At 35.4% G+C, this 14,797-nt stretch overlaps 1 protein-coding gene across 3 annotated transcripts in view; it reads left to right on the forward strand.

The window, feature by feature from the left end:
* LOC128987850 (histone PARylation factor 1-like) overlaps nucleotides 1-14,797 on the forward strand; it is a 45,757-nt gene that overhangs the window by 7,356 nt on the left and 23,604 nt on the right. For all 3 annotated transcript variants that reach the window (XM_054408902.1, XM_054408900.1, XM_054408899.1), the window contains 3 exons: nucleotides 3,045-3,423; nucleotides 8,452-8,588; nucleotides 11,679-11,842. In XM_054408902.1, coding sequence (XP_054264877.1) covers nucleotides 3,087-3,423; nucleotides 8,452-8,588; nucleotides 11,679-11,842 — 638 coding nt within the window. In that variant the 5' untranslated portion in view covers nucleotides 3,045-3,086. The remainder of the gene's footprint in view (nucleotides 1-3,044; nucleotides 3,424-8,451; nucleotides 8,589-11,678; nucleotides 11,843-14,797) is intronic.

Here is a 14,797-nt window from a genome sequence, read left to right on the forward strand (position 1 = left end):
ACGAGTACTTTGGAAAGCTTATCATGAACATAACCTATATAAAAATCAAACTAGCCTACATTCAACGGTTGTGAGGTATTGAAGTTGTCACTATACTTGATTCAATTACTTTGATATCACGGAGGATTACTTAATATCAAACATTAGAAATGACAAAATAAATGTTAACAAAACCATCTTCTTTATTTCATTCATCAAAACAACACACTCAAACTATTATTTGTTTTCAACCAAAAACAATTGAAGAACATATGACTGTTTATTTATGTATATCAGGAAACAGTCTTTTGGCAAACAAATAAGAAAAATATATTGAGGCGTTTTCTTTATAAATGATTATTCATCGTACGTCAATCATCCCCCCCAAAACCCTCAATATATATTTCAAATCTTCCTCTTTCACAACCAAAACCCCCCTTAAACCCCCCTTTTTGGAATCTTCCTCTTAAGTTATACCCAGGTGAGGCATCGGTCTTCTGCTTCTTGCACATCATCTTCGGCTTGAGTTGCTTCACGGAGAGTTTGCGGGAGTATTTTTAACTCCGACATGTGTACCTTAATTGGTGGATCAGGCCTCAATAGTTACACTCCCTTCCCTAGCTTGTGTTCCACCTCAAAGTATTCACACGACGTAACATTGAACGCAGGTAGTATCTCGGTGTCCGTTGCGGTTGACGTGACCATAGGAGAATCGGTCCGATGCAGGATCCCATCCTCGTCTCCTGAGATGGCTGATGAGTCCTCGACCATCTCTGTCCCTCGTAGGATCTCTTCTGCACCTCCTGTGATGGCCAATGAGTCCTCGACCATCACTGTTAACCGCAGGATCTCTTGTCCATCTCCCGAGATGGCTGATGAGTCCTCAACCATCACTGTTCGTCGCAAGATCTCTTCTGCACCTCCTGGGATGACCGTTGAGTCCTCGACCCTCTCTTTTGGCCGCAGGATCTCTTGTCTATCTCCCGAGATGGCTGATGAGTCCTCGACTATCACTGTCCGTCGCAAGGTCTCTTCTGCACCTCCTGTGATGACCGTTGGGTCCTCGACCCTCTCTGTTGGCCGCAGGATCTCTTGTCTATCTCCCGAGATGGCTGATGAGTCCTCGACCATTTCTGTCCGTCGCAGGGTCTCTTCTGCACCTCCTGTGATGACCGTTGAGTCCTCGACCATCTCTGTTGGCCGCAGGATCTCTTGTCTATCTCCCGAGATGGCTGATGAGTCCTGGACCATCACTGTCCTATTCAGGATCTCTTTTGCATCTCCCGAGAAGGCCGACGAGTCCTCAAAAGTCTCTGTCTGACATAGGATCTCTATACCTCCCAGGATGGCTGATGAGTCCTCGGCTGACTCCAAGATATTTTCCCGGATGTTGAATTTTATATAATTGTAATTAATTTCGATGTCCGATTTGTCTGTTTCATAGGTGTTAGTAATAAGTTTAGTTTCTAATTTTGATTGGTTTTCCGAAATATTTTTGATTGAGGATGAAATTGCATTTTTCATGTCTGCAAAATGAATATCCAATTGTTTTGATCGAGTTTCTAACTGCACCGAAATCTTTGCTAGTAACATACTCACCGGGTCCGCTGGTGGTCTTAGCTCTACCGACTGGGAATTTCGTCCTACCCGTGGACGACAGTCGTAGGCTCCGCCTCCCGTCCACATCTGCTCACCTTCATTCAGACGTTCCCCAGCATTACTATGGTCAAATCTCCAAACCCTAATTTTGTCATTTCTTCTTCAAGATTCAAAGAGTCTTTATTCACACAGTACAAATTTTCGTACATGAATAGTGTCTATTGTTACTTTCAAACAATAGACTACCTAAATTAGCAATCTTAAAGTCCTGTCACGGTCGCCAATTGAAGTCGTCACTATACACTATATATTTAATTACTTTGATATCACGGACGATTACTTAATATCAAACATTAGAAATGACAAAATAAATGTTAACAAAAACCATCTTCTTTATTTCATTCATCAAAACAACACACTCAAACTATTATTTGTTTTCAACCAAAAACAATTGAAGAACATATGACTGTTTATTTATGTATATCAGGAAACAGTCTTTTGGCAAACAAATAAGAAAAACATATTGGGGTGTTTTCTTTATAAATGATTATTCATCGTACGTCAAAAGCTTATCATGAACATAACCTATATGAAAATCAAACTAGCCTACATTTAACGGTTGTGAGGTGTGGTCTGTAATATAGTACTATGTAGTTAAATGAATGCACACTAGACCCAAAATGCAATGTAGACCCCCTCTGGGCCCCTGTAAGCTGCCACACCCCAACAAGTCACACAATCTATTTTTACTTTCTCCACCTAGAGGTACATAGTGTACGGAGCAGTATTGTTTTCATAAAAATTTTTGAGTTTGAGTTTTGTGTGGATATATTTGTTTTGGGTCCCCCTGAACCCAAAAAGTGATTTTAAAAGTGAGATCTATCCGTGTGTGTTGTTTTTTGTAACTTTGATTTTCAATGGTGATTTTTACATAAAAACCCATGAATCCCCATGAAATCCCCATGAAAAACCCACAGAGAAATCATATTTTCTCAAAAATGGCTTAAGCAATTTTGATAACAATTTAGTATGTTGTAGACCTTTTAATTCTGAAAAAACTCCCATTCCTGTAAAAATTACGGTTCAAAAGTTATTGTAACTTATGTAATTTTCCCATAAATATCCATAAATAAAAAAAAATCTTATAAAACAACTTGTTTTGATGTAAATAATTCTAAACAAAATAGTGCAACCCCCCCCCCCCCGTTCCTGTAAACTTCACGGTTAAAAAGTCAATACGACTTTTTTGATTTTACCTATCTTACCCATGATAAAGGTTGTTGACAAGCTAATGGGAGAAAGTATGTGTCAGATTACTGATGCCGTTTAGGCCTATTTGTTTTAAATTTGCTCCTTACACATAAGTGTGCATGTGTGAGAACTCCTTTTCTTTAAATATGTAGTAAAATAATGCCTTTGAAAACTATTTTTATACTTTTACTTATTGTGTTGTTGATATTGTGCAGGATGATGCAAACAATTATGCTACACCTAGCAAGAAACCAAAGATGGATAGTGTCCCTTCTAGTAGTGACTCCTTTGAAAGCTTAGCAGGAGAAAGTAAAGGACAGCCAACATCCTCAATCAAAATAAATTCAGTTGAATTTCAACCACAAACCTCACCGAAAAATGAAAAGAAGGAATCTTGTAAGAGAATTGGAGAGGAAATTATTGATAATGTTGTTGCCACAACTACAGACAAAATCAGATGCCCCCAATCCAAAAAAATAGATCTTGGATGTAATGCCCAGGAAGTAATTAAAAAGCTGTTTCTCGTAGACATGCCTGAGGATTTTTTTAGCTTTTGGAATATGTGTGTGAAACTGAAAAGCACCGATCCTGCAAGTAAGTTTTTTTTTTATTAACTCTGTTTTATTCTATTTGTTCATTACCTACTTTCTAGTTTAGTGCGATCATATTTCATGATTTTTTCGTAAGAAATTAAAACAACCCATTTTTAACCCTTCCTGCGTGGTGGCTGCAGGGTGTAGCCCTACTTACTAGGCGATCAATAATTTGTTTGGGGTTTAAAAATTTGATTTTTAAATTTTCAGTGTTGGGGAAGCTACTTTTAAAATTTACAACTACTGCTACATTTCCAAAAAAGTACCTTAGCTACAGCTACAGCTACAGTTCCGAAAAAGTAGTTAGCTACCACTACAGCTACACTGAAATGTAGCTATAGATACAATTTTAGCTACTTTTCCAAAAACGTTACTTTTATTCCATGCACATTAGGTACGTAAATGTAAAATTAATTGCAACAACATTGTTATTGGACAAACACTAAAACAACAAAATGTCGGTATTGTATCTAACATTACTTGTTGAACAACTTATTCCTAGATTGAATTTAATTTATTGGCATCATAAACCTAACATTACAACAACGAAACCAAAATAGCTGTGTCATATCATATTTAGTACTTATTTTTTTTTAATATTGCATAATTTTTAAGCATCTTATATTTAAATTTCATTAAGTTCAAAGGACATACAACCAAACTATATTTTAAAAGCTCATTTTATTTCTTTAATGCAAATTCATTTATAGATGTCTTATATCAAATATTAAAAAAAATAAAACTGTAAAACGATTATTTAAAAATACTCTTTTTTGTTACAGAGCCTAGCCTACTGAAATTGGAGTTAATTGCTTTTCTTTATTTTAATGTTGAAATCGACATTACTATAACTTTTAACCGTAGTGATAAGTTACTTGTTCTATGAAGAACACTATTCTTAGAGCTTTAAGAAATTCGGCTTTGAGTCTCACTGCTTCTGGGTCCATAGAGAATTTTAGTTTATGTTTTCTTTGTGTTTTTATCTTCTTTTGGGGGCAGGCTGTATCCATACCTACTCTCACTATGTTACTAAAAGTTTTAAAAGCTTCTTCGGCATTGTTTATTGAGGTAACACTAAGCCAGTTTTCTTGACTGAGAAGATACTTGAGGTCTTGCAGGTTTTTATTTTTTAGCGTCCAATTTGGGCTGGATAACTTGAGTTGATGTGTGAGTTGAAGTTTACAGTACAGAGTTGAGCAGTATGATCCGAAAGTCCTGCATTGATGACTTCTGGAGTGAGTTGGTTTGTATCCATATTTGTACATATCCAGTCAATGGAGGTTTGTGTTCGATTTGTTATTCTCGTAGGTGGAAGCTGTAGTCTCTGGATGTTGTGCATAGCAAGAGTTTCATTTAAGATAATGTGTTTCCTGTTTGGGTTACACAAATCAACGTTAATATCTCCCATGATGATAAGAGGGGAATTTTCAATTTTTGTTTCCTCAAATAGTTCTGTAAAGGTGTTTAATGATTCCTCAAGGTCTCCGTTTGGCGGTCTGTAGGTTCTCAGTACAAAGAGATTTGGGTTCTTGAATTTTATTTTTATAAGAGCTGCTTCAAATAACAGTTCTTTACAGTACTTGGAAACATCTATGGCTACTATGCCGCTCTCAAGGCTTTCTTTGACAAGAATGCACACATCTCCCTTTCTGTGTTCTATTCTACTATAGTGAGCCTTGAGGCAGAATCCAGTAGCTATGACGGTGCTACTTATTGTGTCAGGTTTCAGTCCATGTTCTGTCAGAATTACTATGTCAGGTTTGGTTTCTTCTAAAAGGTGCTGTAGTCTATTTATTTTATTTGAGACTACCTGTGTATTTTGGTGCAGCAGGATGAGTTTGGAGTTTACATCCTGAATCGATTGTCTAAAAAACAGTCAGGTCGCGTTTCTCTTGTCTCTGATGAAACATAAACAAACTCAGAATCAAATTATCTATGTGTCAAAGTCAAAGTCAAAACATTCTTTATTCATTGTTTTGTAGCGTAAGTACATTGAACATGCGTCATTTCTTAAAATTAATCCTTATAATACAATTTCTGTCAATAAATACAATAATGTTAAAAACACCATCATTTCCGTTGGCAAATATTAAATTTAAGGCCGCTAGTTATTTTAAAACTCATCTAGTGAGTATAATGCTCTCTCAACTAGGTGTTCTTTTAATTTTCTCTTAAATTTTGAAAACTCTTGATTTGTGTCTATTATGGTAGAAATTTTGTTTAAAAATTTAGATCCTATATAATTTGGCTTTTTCTCAAACATTTTTAATCGGTGACTTTGCAACCTTATTTTTTTATTGTTTCTTGTATTATAATGGTGGATCAACTGACCAGTCTCAAATTGTTCTTGATTTTGTTTTGAGTAAACAATAGTTTCATATACATAAAGACTAAATACCGTCATAATTCTTAATTCTTTAAAATTTTCTTTAACATGGTCAGTTTGTTCCATATTTAGCATTATTCTGATTGATTTCTTTTGTAGTTTTAATATCTCATTCAGATTATTAATATTGGTTGCTCCATAAACATGTATATTGTAGGCTAAATGAGAATGAATCATACCGTAATAGACCATTTTGAGAGTTGTCATATTCCCAAATATTTGCTAATGTCCTGAGAGCAGACACACCATTTCATTTTCATTTTTGCCAGTACTTTTTCAACGTGGGAGTTCCAACTGAGACTGCTGTCTATATTTAGGCCTAAAAAGGTTGTTTGTCGAACAGGTTCTAAAGATGTATTGTCAATTTTTGTGTTGGGGAAAGCAATTGTTTTGTTTTTGGTGGAAAAGTTAATATAATTAGTTTTAGAAATATTCAAAAATAAACTATGCTCAATTAAAAACCTTTTCATTTTATGTTGTTGTTGTTCCGGATCGGTAAGACATACAATAAAAGGTTAAATTACCTGTGTCCGCCAGTCGATCCTTGTGCTGTGTCCTATTACAGGATATGCATTTCGGCAGAATAAACTGCCATCATCAGTCCTAATATAAGTCCTTGTTCTTCCCCATTGGGTGCGTCTTGAAGTTTTGAAACACGTACACGAACGATATTACACTTAGATACATTACGAATAAAACATAAAACACGGTAGGCCTACATGTCCGTAATAGCTCAATAAAGTAGGCCTACCGTGTTTTATGTTTTATTCGTAATGTATCTAAGTGTAATATCGTTCGTGTACGTGTTTCAAAACTTCAAGACGCACCCAATGGGGAAGAACAAGGACTTATATTAGGACTGATGATGGCAGTTTATTCTGCCGAAATGCATATCCTGTAATAGGACACAGCACAAGGATCGACTGGCGGACACAGGTAATTTAACCTTTTATTGTAAAAACCTTTGGATATTAATGAGTTCTGAGTTTGCCACAGATTCTATATCCTCTAATTTTTTTCCTGATATCTTTAAGTTTGAATCATCTGCATAAAGAATTATTTTGCTCCCCCTTTGATTTACTAGTGTTTGGTTCAAACCGTTGATGTAGATTATGAACAATAAGGGACCCAAAATTGACCCTAGAGGTACACCTGTTTTTATTTTTCCAAGTTTTGATATTATTTTTGTTGTACTGTTTTTGTGAGAGTATGTTACTTCTACATATTGAGCTCTGTTTTCTATATATGACTGAAACCAATTATAAGAAATTTTGGTAATTCCCACATTCTTTAGAATTTCCAACAACTTACTGTGGCAAACACTATCAAATGCTTTTTTAAGGGCCATATAGATGCCAATACATGTTTCACCTTTATCTATTGAATTTAGAATGGTTTCCACAAATTCTGCTGTTGCAGTCCCAGTTGATCTCCCTTAGCGGAAACCATGCTGAGATTCATCTAACAAACCCTCTGTCTCTAAATATTCCAATAGCCTTTAGTGCATGGCTCTCTCATAGATTTTTGAGAAAGTTGGGAGCAACAATAAGGTCCTATAATTTGAAATTTGTTTAGGATCACCTTTTTTTAGAGCTGGTATTACTTTGGCTATTTTTAGTTTGTGTGTAAAAATTCCAGGATAGAATTCAGGATAATTATATGAAGGATTCAGGAAATTCAGGATAGATATCCCAGTACAACATATCTTTTGTGTAAAAAACAGTTAGTTATTTGTGTATGTTTGCTTTTGTTGAAGTAATTTTCAATAAATAATTTAAATTATTCCTATAAAAAAAGTCTAATCAATTTTGCGATTGGTTAGGGTTCCATTACCCAGTTATCGAAACCAATCACAAAAATACTTTTCACAGCATATTCAACATGCATATTTTTGGATACTTTTATGAAACGGAAACTACCTCTAGGTTTTACTGTTAAATATGGATGCTCCCTTTACTCCATATTTACCTTGGTACATATCGGTACATGCAAGGCTATTTTATTTGAACCTTTTTTTGCTTGGAGCAGAAGGCAGTACTTGGTTAAAATCTCCTCCAAACAATATTGGTTTTTCGCCCATTGGAACTTGTCATAGTACTTAATTGATGAACAAATATATTGCCTGTACAAACCTATTTCATCTTTATTCCCAGGTTGATTTTTAAGAGTGGCAGTTGAGGTTATTCCATTTCATACAAAATTTTGATTGTATGATTAAATCTTATCCATCTTCACACCCAACCCAGCTACCATGTTCGGTACAACTACAGTATCAATAGGCCTACCTTTTAAGACCTATAAAGAGTTTTTGAAAGTGAAGGTATATCCTAAAAAAAATATTCCTTTTTTTTAGTACAGTAGTTAATGTAATGACAAATGTGTTACTTTCGCACCCTTCAACAGAGATCATGTTCTGTAGTTAAGCTCTGTAGTTTTGATGTTTCTTCAAATAGCAATAGCAACAATTTAATGTTTTTCTTATTCTGATATAGGCTACTGTAGGAATTTACCCCTATACAGTCAACAAATGTTCCTCCACCTCAGCCTATCTTGCTTAATCTTTTTCATTCCTTCCCACCTGGTTGTAGAAAATCTTGGATCGTAAACCAAAAATAGCACTTTAAGACCTATTAAATTTTGCAGATGCGTTGACAGATATTAAATTAAAACTTGTTGGACCCTTTGATGTAATGGCAGGAAAAGTAAAAGATGTTTTTGAAGAAGATTTACCAGGCTTTCTGAGACATTGGCGATTTTATTATGATCCTCCGGAATGTCAGGTAAGATGAATAGCTGTACTATTATGTTTTACACTTCAAAACAGTAGTAATGGAATACTAACATTTCCTTATTCAAAAGTACAATTTTAGAGGACTAAGTTAACTTAAAATCTTGCTTTCAAATCATTGCTTGGTAATAGGTTGTCCTACTAGTAGGCGAGTACTCAAATGTTGAGTTGTTGATTAGGAGCACACAAGTCTTATTAGATGTTTCTTTACACTTTCTTCAATCCCTATCATGTCTCTTTCTCACTTTCTCAACATTTTATCATGCCAATATTATTCATATGATGGCTATTAAATTGATATATGTTTAGGTTTCCACTTCTTACTCAAACACCATTTTTGCCAATGGGAACTGGTATGTGAAGTGATTGGCTGACCCAAAACAGCCTACCCACAATTTCTCAATATAATCGTTAGTTCTTGATAGTTTTATAAAAAAATATTGTTGGTTACAAAATAGTAATCAAAAGAATTACACATTTATTTGGGTAGTATAACTTCATGCTAGCCTATTCATATTTCAAACATAGTTAAAATGAGTGTAAATCGTGAGTTCTGTTAAAATTGTCGTTAATTAGACTAACTTTTCCAACAATGGATATGACAATGTTTTAGAAGTAAAACACAGCACTCGACTTAGAAATGAACACACAACCACGAACAACTACAAAAGGCTAACTGCAAAACCTAGACAAAATTTTGCCTAACTTTTGGATTGACTCTGTAGGACCGACGAGTGTTCTATCTTAACCAATTTGATAAAACTACTCGTATCAAACCTTAAACTGTTTGGCTAAAACGTTTGTAAATAATATAATATCGAATATATATAAGGTAAAAACACAATTCCTACAGAGTCACCGGGGCCTAATTAATATAACTGGACGGATAATTTTACAAGATACGTTAAAAATAGATTTAATGTTAATATTCGTAGCTGATTGATTGTCAAATTGGCCTACTACCAGACTTGGTTCTTTCACCCGCCAAAGATGGGGTTTAGAACTCAGAAGATAAATCTCGGGTTATCAAAACGTCGAATTAACTAGAATAATTTAAGTAACAACTAATCGTTAAACGAACAGGATAAACGTAATTTCGTAGCTAATGGATTTAAACGAGCCGAAAGATATCCACGGCTAGTCACTAACCGGCAGGAACTGGCGGGTCAAGACTTTAGTCTGCGAAAACTAAGTTATTAGAAATTTAGACAATTAAAATCAAACCTGAACGGGTAAAATAAGTGGCAGACGAGTATGCGTAGGTTATTATAACGAAAAGAAAATTAACGTTAGAAAGTCTAACAATGAACTTAGCTAACCTGAATGGATAATGTAGTGGTATGGCATGATCGTAATTCGTGTTAGAAGGGGCTTCTCGTGAGCGAGTCGACGGTCGAACAGCGAATGAAAATCTGTCCGGCTCAAATCACTATTTCCTCGCCAAGGCTTAAGCGCTCTGGTGGTGAGTTCAAGAACTAGCCAACAGCTGATCGGAAATTCACCTGTTGAGCCGGTCTAGTTGTCGTCTGTCATCAGTCAACAAACATCATTTCGAGGTTATGTCATGTTGTCATCGGCGTTAAATATTCGTAAAATCGGCCAGTTTAACTTTATTTTGTGACATGGAGTGCTATTACTGATAAATATATTGTGTGAGTGTGTGTATGTACTTCACTGTTATTAAAAGTAGGCCTACGTTCTTTGGCCCATAGCCCAAGCTATGGCCAACACATAGGCCTAGGAATAGGCTATTGTGGATGAAAACTGGTAAGTTATGGTGTTTGTTGACTAGCAGTACGTTTTTACCCCCCCTTAAAATTTGGTACCTTACACATAGAAACCTATAGCATGTTAAAAATGTAAAATTTTGGTTAGTTTTAAATTCTGTAGGCATTATCAAATTAGAATTTGTCTAAAAAAAAAAATTCTCACTGTTCGTCAAAATAATGTTGGTAAGTTTGGCTAAGATATGTTCAGCGGTTATTGCGTGATGCGATTACAACAGTTGGATAAGGCCCGATCTGAATGAGCTCCACTCAATTAATACAAAATGAATTTTTTCTTTGAGCATAAAAGTTAACATTAACACATATCAATTATCAGTTTATCATAGGCTCATCAGTAAATTTTCACTTTATATTTTGTACTTCATTGTGGATAGTAGCCTCCGGATTGCCAAATAATATTAAAGAGGTTTAAATACCCGCTATCAAGCAATCCATTTAATTGCAGTTGCAACTAGTTTTGACTCCTATGTGGAGTCATCATCAAGGATCGTACAAGGACTTCTTTCTTCACATGAAGAGTGTCATATTTAACACGTAAAAATAAATAAACATTTACACACGATGCCAAACACGTTACGGACACGAAACATTTACTGATCAGTTATGACAACAGACGACGCTAACCCGGCGTAGTTTAAGTCCGGACTAAATTAAGAAATCTAAATTAGTGCCATTTTGTCACCAATACCACAGAAAACGTACTACTATAACCCAGAATGCCAACCGCATGGTAAAAAGCATTAAGTGTTTTGAGAGAGCTTTGCCTGTCAATCCGTAGGTTTCTGTGCCAATACTAAGTAAGTTTAACACATAAACATTTTTAACGCTAACCTCATTCCACCCTGTATACTATTCAGTACTTAGTTGCCTATAGAATCGGAACCCCTTAACTGAATTTAAATATATTTGTATCTTGGAGGAGTTTGGCAAATCATGCATCGTAAGGTGAGACTCTTGCACATAATACCAACTACTTGATTTATAATTATTATTCTCAAATAAAAATAACTACAAATAATAACGAATGGGTTCTTTCGTATACTTGGACTCGTCAGGCAGACGTTCACATGTTTTGGACGTATTTTAATTCATCCAGAGATTGTCCTTACTATATAAATTTTTCAGGGGGGTGCAAGATTATTGTTTGCTTTTGCTAGAAAAATATCTAGAACCGGCCATGTGAGTACTTCCCCTGTGGTGAAGCACGGCTATAGCAACTCGTAACAATATATGAATAAAAAAAAAAAATACATTTCTAGGTTCTTGGTTAGATTTATGTTAAAGAACATTTTCAGACAGTTTTGGCGAGCACACTCCCATCCTGCTACCACATTGGATACTACAGAGATGATCCAAAAGAATTGCCAGTATTTGTTGTCAACAACTCACTTAACAGTAAAAACCCTGAGAAGAATGGTGAACTAAAAGTTATGGGACCAAACTTATTTGCAGCTTTCAAGTAAGTACTAGAGTAAAGATCAATAACTAACTGATCTATTAGAATTTTGTTATAAAAATAATAATGATAAAAAGCAAATCAGCCTAGGTCTTAACATGATACCTACAATAATTGTTTATTCCCTATAATATGCAAATTCGCTAAAATTGAAAAATGAAGTATCAGACTAAAGTTTTCTATTTCCGACAAAATAGGGTAGGTACCAATGTCAATGTGCAGCATTTTCAAGGTAACCCTTCTTTTCTCACGTAAACGTTGAGAGACTGTTGGAAAACTTTAGTCTGTTTTATTTTTGTTTTTTTTTTTTATTTTTTATGTGCGTGAAATGGACTGTCGTGACAAGGATTGCGTTCTCCTTATTTCAAAAAGTTGTGTGATGCTCAAAAATATGTAGGCTACCTATCTAACTGAATAGAGAGTTGGTTGCAACAGGTTGGGCAGACAACAGTAGTTAGGGGAGCAAGTTGATCTAGTGGTAGAGTGTGGGCATTAGGTCATGGGTTTGAATCCTGTCAATCACTAATGGATTTTATCTATGTTTTGATGCCGCAACCCTCTAGGCTTAGACTGGAGGAATGTGTAAAATGGTTTAGGGTGGAGCTTACATCATAGAATATGAAGGTGGGAATAAATGTACACAACTATATTTATATAATAATTTAAAAATGGTTTATTAATTTATAGTAGAGTCCTGCTTATCCGAGGTAATTGGGACCAAAGGCAACTCGGCTAAAAAAACTTGGTTAACAGGGAAAGTTTAACAGACATTGGTTTTGACAGTTTTTAGTTCGTCAATAGAGGAACGTTTTTTCCCCAAAAAGCTTCCTATATGATTCCCTGACTGTTATCTGTCCAATTGTCCCATGCCTCGGTGACCCATGAAGAAACATTTTTGATAGTTATTGCTCTCTGAGTTACCGGAACAATGTTTCCTTTGTCCAACTGTTCAATCAAGAAGGTCAACAGTATTTTTCAATAGTTTCTCTTGAACGTTTCAAGAGCACCTTGATCATGCGGCTGAATTAGCGAAGTAACATTAGGTGGCAAGAATATTGCCTTAATGTCTCCACTTACCAGATTGTCAGAGTGAGGGTGTGAGCGGGTGTTGCCCAGAAGCAATACCGCCTTGTGGTATACAATAGGTATTCTTGATTCTTGGTATCAAATGGTTGAAAACCCACTGCTTAAAAATTTGACTATCAGTCCAAGCATTTTTTTGACTTTCGTACAACACTGGTATGCATTTAATGTTAAGGTTTTTGAAAGCTCCAGGGTTTTTTCTTTACCAATAACCATCGGTTTCAATTTCAAACTTCCGGATGCATTGTAACATCCCAGAATAGTAACCCTATCCATTATATATCCAGGTGCTGAGTGCTCATCTCTAGCTGCTAACAATTTAGATAGTAACATTCGGTAATTTAGGCCTGTTTCATCGCAATTAAATATATGTTCTGAGGTAAGACCATGTTTCAATATCAGGGTTTCCATTTTTTTTCTCAGCTAATATCTAACAGTCTTATCCCAAACCTCTTCTTCCATCGGTCTAGCCACCCTATACTAGCAGTAAAAAAGTTTCATCGCCATCTTTGAACTGTTTTTGAAATGCTGCTGCTGTGGCTGGGATGATTGGTCCATTTTATGGACGACCCAGTGACCTCATTTGAGAGAACATATAAACAAAGCCTCAGATATCTTTTCATATTCACATTTTTTCATAGTTTTCCTACTTGAAATGTTGTCAAAACTACTGCTATGAGAAACCCACCCTTCAATTTTAGATCTTTTACACCGCCAGTCTCCCACGGTTACTTACCGAACTCCTAGATGCTTAGGCCCCCTTTCTTAATAGACTTTACATTGTCAAGACGTTTAATTGCATTCAATTTAGTTTCAATTTAAACAACAGCACACCATTCCATTTATCACTCATCATGTGCTTAGAAATAGAAGGGACATCTCACAACGTACCAGTACCTTTCTTCAACGTCACTCACTACGGTGTTGACAACTAAGCAAAACCAACTATGGTGTGGCAGTAAAACTAACTACAAAATGGTGGGAAGCAAATCAAACTGTTCAAATCACGAACACTCTTGACTTTGGCCGAATACTCGATGTTTGATGCTCGCTTCCGACGGCTGCTGGTTGCTCCCGACTTCTTCCAACTGCTGCCGACTTTTACCAATATCTGTTAACCTCAGATTGGACCTAATTTTTAAATTTTTAAGAGGTGCCTCGGTTAACCCGGACTCTACTGTATTTATTTAATTTATTTACCAAGGGCAATACACCAATATAGTACAAAATATTACAAAACTGAAAGCAGCAGAAACAATGAAAATACCCCCGCCGCAGCAAACCTGCCGTCTAAGCGAATTTCCATTTGGCCGAATTGATTTTCAATTGATCTATTTAAATAACATTAGGTTTAACGAGTACCTAGGTTTGCTGCTACAAGGAAACTAATAAAGTAGTGTGTTTTTAGTAAAATATTGATAGCTTACTATAAAATAAATAAATTTGCCAAGTTTGATCAAAATATATCCATAAACAAGCAAACTACAACATTTTACAATATTCTCCATAAGAATAACATGGGAATTTTAAATTTACAATTTTTTTAGTTTTATCCGTAACCAATAACCGTACAAAAACACTTTGATATACTGAATTGTTTGTTTTTTTAAGCTCTTTAAGAAGGTTTAGAGAAAAATTGGGAAATTTTGTGTTTTGAGGGTAAAAAGTGAGAAAAACCAATTTTTACCCCATAAAACCCCCCATAAAACCCTGTTCCCATGGTCCGATCATGCTGGATCGCGAACTCATTCAAGTTTATCCCGCCTTACACCTTCAAACCAAATTTCATCAAAATCGGATAAAAATTACTCAAGTTATCGTGTTCACGGACACATATATATATATATATATAAATCTATATATATATATATATAC

Source organism: Macrosteles quadrilineatus, unplaced genomic scaffold (genome assembly GCF_028750875.1).
Source record: "Macrosteles quadrilineatus isolate MER2022 unplaced genomic scaffold, UCM_ALF_1.0 Scaffold_2__2_contigs__length_208266976, whole genome shotgun sequence".
NCBI lineage: Eukaryota > Metazoa > Arthropoda > Insecta > Hemiptera > Cicadellidae > Macrosteles > Macrosteles quadrilineatus.